This window comes from Sphaeramia orbicularis, chromosome 20 (assembly GCF_902148855.1).
Source record: "Sphaeramia orbicularis chromosome 20, fSphaOr1.1, whole genome shotgun sequence".
Taxonomy (NCBI): Eukaryota; Metazoa; Chordata; class Actinopteri; order Kurtiformes; family Apogonidae; genus Sphaeramia; species Sphaeramia orbicularis.
In genome coordinates this window covers 12,203,613-12,210,099 of record NC_043976.1, presented here as the reverse complement: position 1 = coordinate 12,210,099, position 6,487 = coordinate 12,203,613, and the positions used below count along the sequence as shown (strand labels likewise).

At 33.6% G+C, this 6,487-nt stretch overlaps 2 protein-coding genes across 3 annotated transcripts in view; one reads left to right on the top strand and one right to left on the bottom strand.

The window, feature by feature from the left end:
- Positions 1-2,315, bottom strand: part of smchd1 (structural maintenance of chromosomes flexible hinge domain containing 1) — a 204,794-nt gene extending 202,479 nt beyond the window's left edge. The window contains exon 1 of one of the 2 annotated variants that reach the window (XM_030123183.1): positions 1,950-2,315. In XM_030123183.1, coding sequence (XP_029979043.1) covers positions 1,950-2,108 — 159 coding nt within the window. In that variant the 5' untranslated portion in view covers positions 2,109-2,315. The remainder of the gene's footprint in view (positions 1-1,949) is intronic. The other variant, XM_030123184.1, reaches the window with a different exon arrangement.
- A 53-nt stretch (positions 2,316-2,368) lies between these two features.
- mettl4 (methyltransferase 4, N6-adenosine) overlaps positions 2,369-6,487 on the top strand; it is a 47,885-nt gene continuing 43,766 nt past the window's right edge. Inside the window, 1 exon segment of the mRNA XM_030123185.1 lies at positions 2,369-2,717. Coding sequence (XP_029979045.1) covers positions 2,478-2,717 — 240 coding nt within the window. The 5' untranslated portion in view covers positions 2,369-2,477.

Here is a 6,487-nt window from a genome sequence, read left to right as displayed (position 1 = left end):
GGGAACTTCTTCAAGACTGTTAGGAAACCATTTCAGGTGACTACCTCTTGATGCTCATCAAGAGAATGGCAAGAGTGTGCAAAACAGTCATCAGAGCTAAGGGTGGCTACTTTGAAGAAACTAGAATATAAGAGATGTTTTCAGTTATTTCACACTTTTTTGTTAAGTACATAATTCCACATGTGTTCATTCATAGTTTTGATGCCTTCAGTGAGAATCTACAATGTAAATAGTCATGAAAATAAAGAAAATGCAAAGAATGAGGTGTGTCCAAACTTTTGGCCTGTACTGTACATACACACACACACACACACACACACACACACATATATATAGATATAGATACACACACACACACACATATTTTTTTTTTTTTTTTTTTTTAAATTCTATTTACTTCTTTGTTCCTGACGAAACTTGATTGTTGGTCTGCGCCTTTTTCCCCGCCTAATCTATACTGCAAAATTATATCTAAGTGATGATCTGGAAGAAACTTCTTCAGAAACAATGATGAGTCGAGCCAGTCAGTCTTCAGAGCCGTACATGTGTTTACTTGCAAAAGCAAGGTGAAACACACGGAGACACACCCGGGAATGGTCTGAAGGGTAGCTGAAAATCCCCATCATTTATACCTTGTTTCGGGGCTCGGGGCGTGATTTTCCCACAAACCCGGGCCCCTCCTTTCAAAATCCCCTTTTCCCAACATTTGTTTCTATTAATTAGCAATATCTAAAAACAACCGTGTCTGGTGTCCTGAATCATGTTTTTTTATATACGTTTCCCAGGCCAGGCCCCCTTTATCACCCTGGGAGTCTGACTCATCACATTATCTCAGCATCAGCTAACACCTTCTGTCCACCATTTATCATCTTTTAATATACTTGTAATGTGGGTTTGGATCATTTTTTCTGTTTTTACATCCATTAAGCTGCCACATGAGTCGTGGGAACACTCATCTCACGTTCTTATCCAAACTCCGTGATGCATCTAATATTAGACTCCTATGCTGGGAAATAACTTCATATGTTTTACTTAACAAGCTCTTCTGCCAGTTAAGTTTTATTTCACATCATTTTTCATCACTACGATAAGGTCACTGAGCATTTTCTTAAAAAGGGACGGAGGACCGAATGTATGTTTAAATAACTTGGCAATTTTTATTTTTTTTTTTTCTTATGTAAGCCGACAATGAGCTTCCCCTGTCTGAAAGAAAAGCAGCCGCCACCGATATATATGTGTCGAGGCCCAAAACGGAATCGGGACAGATCAGATTCAGCTATCTGGGAATCCTATAGAGATTCCATTCTAGGCCGGCCTAGAATAGAATTCCATTCTGGGCCGGCCCAAAATGGAATTCCATTTTTGGCCAGCCCGATTCTGAATCGGGACAGATTCCGTTTTGGGTCTCGACAGATATATATATATATATATATATATATATATATATATATATATATATATATATATATATATATATATATATATATATATATATTTTATTCTGTTTACTTCTTTGTTCCATTGTTGGTTGTTTGTGGGATGTTCATCGTGATGGGTCAGTGTGTTTTTCTTGTACTGCTGCTGTAGTAACGAAACAATTTCCTGCAAAGGATCAATAAAGTATCTATCTATCTATCTATCTATCTATCTATCTATCTATCTATCTATCTATGGCTTGTGACAAAAAACTGCAGGATATATTGCGGAGAACTTTTAACCCAAAGTCCATGAGTGTACAGTCTAAATAAAAATGCATTTAAAAAGTAGTGCCCAGACGTGGGAATGAAAATCCTTTTGTTGCCACTTTTCATGGTCCACCTTATTGCCTATTAGTCAGGCTATGAACTTCTCAGCCCCCCCGCCGCACCCCCCCGGTAAACGGGGCTGGTTATTAGTCACACATCTGCACAGCTATCTGGTTGTAACTAAGAAAAGTGAATTGACATTACCTTGGTCAGGACGTGAAGAAAGCCTTTATAGTCCACTCCAGCGGTCTCCATCCACTTCTTCGTCGCTGTCTTATTTCCAGGGCGGCAGTCATAAACGCAGACATTTCTTCTGGAATCAGCTGAGGATGCGAAGGGCCGCGAGGAACTACAGCTCAGCATCTTCAAAACTCACACTGGACACTTACACACCTACCGCCGACAACTTTCTTCGTCTGAGCGTCTAAAACGTAAACTCCACAGGTTATGAAGCTAACCTAAGTGCTGCTCCATTTGTTGTCGCTTACAACTCGTGTGTGTTGATGGTAAAACACATTCTGTTTGCTGAGACTTCACGACATGAAGTAAATGTTGGTACGGAAGTCGATGAGGGACATGCCCCGCCCACTTCCGGGAAAACATATCCGGGCTGAATTCTGCGTCGTACTACGGTTATGCTTTCACACGAAGTGTAGAGTTAGTTTGGTAGGAGAAGTGTATACCCTGGGGTGGTCCGTGACATTTTTTTTTATTCTTATCTGTATTATCACCATGTCCGTGGTGGTTCAGAACACGCACGGGTGGGTCGTAGATGCGCGTGCGCTCATTAATCAGAGTTATTCACCATGTGTCCGATGGACAGACGAACAGCAGACACAGGTCCAAGTCTGCTGCAGAAGTCAGTGTTTTCACATCCTAAACAGGCATTTCACTGTGAATCTTAGTGCTGATGCAAAGGCAGGAGACACGGATATGTTGCAGAAATCTGACATGTCCTGCAAACCAACAAAGGTAAACACAGATGCACTTTATTGATCCCCCACTTTCTTAATCAGCTTAAGAAAGTAAAATGAATGAATGAATAGACTGGGGTGTTAAAAATAAAACTGTTCTTAAAAAAGTGTTAAAATGGATTGCATAATTAACCCTTTCATGCATACTGGTCACTCCAGTGGGCAGTTCTTCTGCAGCTGTTCTTTTGTATATTCATGGGTTTTGTTGTTTTAGTTCCATATCAGCCAACACAGTGGACACTTATGCATCATCCCATGCACTGACATTCATACCATTACTGTAACTTGACTGTTCTAGATAATCCTGATCTGCAGTAACATGTTTGAATGCAAAAAAAAAAAAGCAAATTGTTATTAGATTGCAATTAACAGGAATTTTTTATTTATTTATTTATTGCATTTTTAAATGAAAAGTTGTTTTTTTTTGCATATTATTTCAATAAAGTAAGTAATAACTTGTATTACAGTATGATAAAATGTGAGAAAACATCAAATTAGCAGCATTAAAATGTTTTTATTTAATAGTTTTCACACCGTATGTCAGTAAATGCATGTTTCTTTGCCTTTAAAATTTAACACATGGTGTCCAGGTGAGTGGACATTTTTGTAACTCCATGAAAAATTGATTGATGAAAAAATTAAATTGCATTGTTTTCTGTTTTTTTTTTTCATGCCTAAAGAGGAATAAAAACACTTAGGAAAAAAAAATCTTGACTAAGGTTCTCATAAATTGTGCATGAAAGGGTTAAGTTGTGGTGTTAAGATGGACTGTAAAGTAGATAAAAGGGCATTAACCCTTTCATGCATGAATTATGTGAACCTTAATCGAGATTTTTTCCTGAGTGTTTTTATTCCTCTTCAGGCATGAAAAAAACACTGTGGTTGAATTTTTTTTTTTTATCAACCTATTTTTTATGGAATTGCAAAAATATCCACTGTTGGACACCATGAGTTAAATTTTTGAAGCAAAGAAACATGTATTTATAATAATAGCTTTATTTATATAGCACCTTTTAAAAACAAACTTTACAAAGTGCTTTTGACAAAGTAGAGGGCATAACAGCAGGATACAAGATGCAAGTAAAAACACTAAAATAGAAGCAACACAATAGGACAGATGTGTACAACAAATGCAGAAACATGACACTTTGAATAAATTAAATGAATCGGAATAAAGAGGGCAGGGATAACGTAACATGATGCTGTCAAATCAATGTAAAAATAAAGGAGTGAGATAAAACATCATGTATGAGAATATAAATTAATAATCAAACAGGATAAGATTCAAATTTTAGAAATTAAAAGGGGCAAACATCACATAAGAGCAAGTCTATAAAAATGTGTTTTAAGAAGTGATTTAATATATTGTGTAAAAACTATGAAATGCGTTTTTGTAATGCTGCTAATTTGACGTTTTGTCACATTTTAACATACTCTAATATTAGTTAGTACTCACTTTATGGAGATAATATGCAAAAAAAAAAAAAAAAAACTTTTTGTTTAAAAAAAAGTTAATTACAATCTAATAACAATAACAAGGAATTGATTTACTCTCAAACAAGTTACTGCAGATCAGGTTTATCAAGAACAGCAAGTTACAGCAATGGTACGCCAGCTTTTTTGGCTGATATGGAACTAAAACAATAAAATTCATGAATAAATAAGACAGAGAAAATAGCAAAAACATATCCTGTCAAAATGTGATGACATAATATAAATTTAATCATCAAAAATAATACAAAACATGTATAAGTCCTGCCCCCCTTTTTTTTTTTTTTTTTAAAGGTGGGTGTTCCGGTTGTCCTAGATAATGAGGAGGTATAATGTCAAACATGAAACGTGTGTGTTTGGTTTAACAGAATTAGGCTGTAAGGATGTGAAACATGAAACATGCACATATGTTTTCACAATTTCGGGGTACATGAGTACATGAGGGGGTGAATCTGTATAAATAAGTGAACAGTCTGACTTGGTCTAAGAGTTAGACATATTTAGTATTTAGATCAAACATTTATATTTAATATTTACATTTAATATTTTTTATTTAACATTTAATATTTAGTATTTAGATCAAACATTTATATTTAATATTTACATTTAATATTTTTATTTAACATTTTATATTTAGTATTTAGATCAAACATTTATATTTAATATTTACATTTAATATTTTTATTTAACATTTTATATTTAGTATTTAGATCAAACATTTATATTTAATATTTGCATTTAATATTTTTATTTAACATTTTGTATTTAGTATTTAGATCAAACATTTATATTTAATATTTACATTTAATATTTTTATTTAACATTTTATATTTAGTATTTAGATCAAACATTTATATTTAATATTTGCATTTAATATTTTTATTTAACATTTTGTATTTAGTATTTAGATCAAACATTTATATTTAATATTTACATTTAGTGTTTTTATTTAACATTTTATATTTGGTATTTAGATCAAACATTCATATTTAGTATTTACATTTAGTATTTAGATTAAACATTTAACATGTAACATTTAGTATTTAACATTTTACATTTACATTTAACATTTATATTTAACATTTTTATATTTATATTTTACATGTAGTATTTATATTTACCAGTTAGAGTATTAAATTATTGTCTTTATTGTTTATTACTTATTGATTTAAATACCCCTTCCTCAAGCCTTTTTTAAATCTCTTAATAAAACTGTACGGCACTTCATTTGGAATGATAAAGTGGCCAGAAGGTCTTTAAAAGTATTATCATGGGAATATAAATCAGGAGGGCTCCAGTTGCCCCATTTCAAAAAATATTACTTTGCTGCTCAAATGCGATTTATTTTATCCTTGTTTGAAGGTGACAAAGTTCCATCTTGGACATACATTGCTTTTTCATTCTTTGAGAGATAATGTTTTTTGTGATTTTATATATAAGTACAACTCAAAAATCTTGCCTAAATTAACAGACAATCCAATTCTATTTCACCTTAGTAAATTATGGTATGATATACATAAAAGCATTGAACAAAAAGTCGAACTGTTGTCAAAGTCTCCTTTGAAGCAAAACCATCTCATTCCATTGACTCTAAACAATAAGATTCTGGAAACCTGGTATCAACATGGAATACATAAACTGGAGGACTGCTTTGAGAAAGGATCTTTGATGACTTTTGAACAACTGAAAGGCAAATATATACATTGGGCAAGGATACTGTGTTACCCAACCTCACGGAGCTTGAAAACTTGTTGCATAATGGTGACCCATGTAAATTTATTTCTAAAGTGTACCCTGTTCTGATAAAAGAATGTCCTAAACCAAAGATGTATAAATCCAAAGAAAAGTGGGAATCAGACTTAAACATCACAATTGAAGACGCCCTGTGGTCCGATTTGTGTGAGAACAGCATATCAGCCACTATAAACTCAGGATATAGGCTTATCCATTACAACTTTCTGCATCAGTTGTATCTGACTCCAGAAAAAATCCATAGGTCTAAACCTGAACTCTCTGATGTATGCTTCCGATGTGCAGCAGAAATTGGCTCATTCTTACATTGTACTTGGTCATGTGTGAAAGTCAGAGATTTTTGGCTGGGCTTGTGTGATATTTTGTCTAATGTTACCAGGAGTTCAATACCCCTGCATCCTGAAATTTGTCTAATTGGAAATTTTATGAAGATTAATGAACCACTAAACAAATATCAAACAAAATTCCTCGAAATAGCCTTGGCAGTGGCTAGAAAAATTATTGCTGTTACATGGAAGTCTGAGT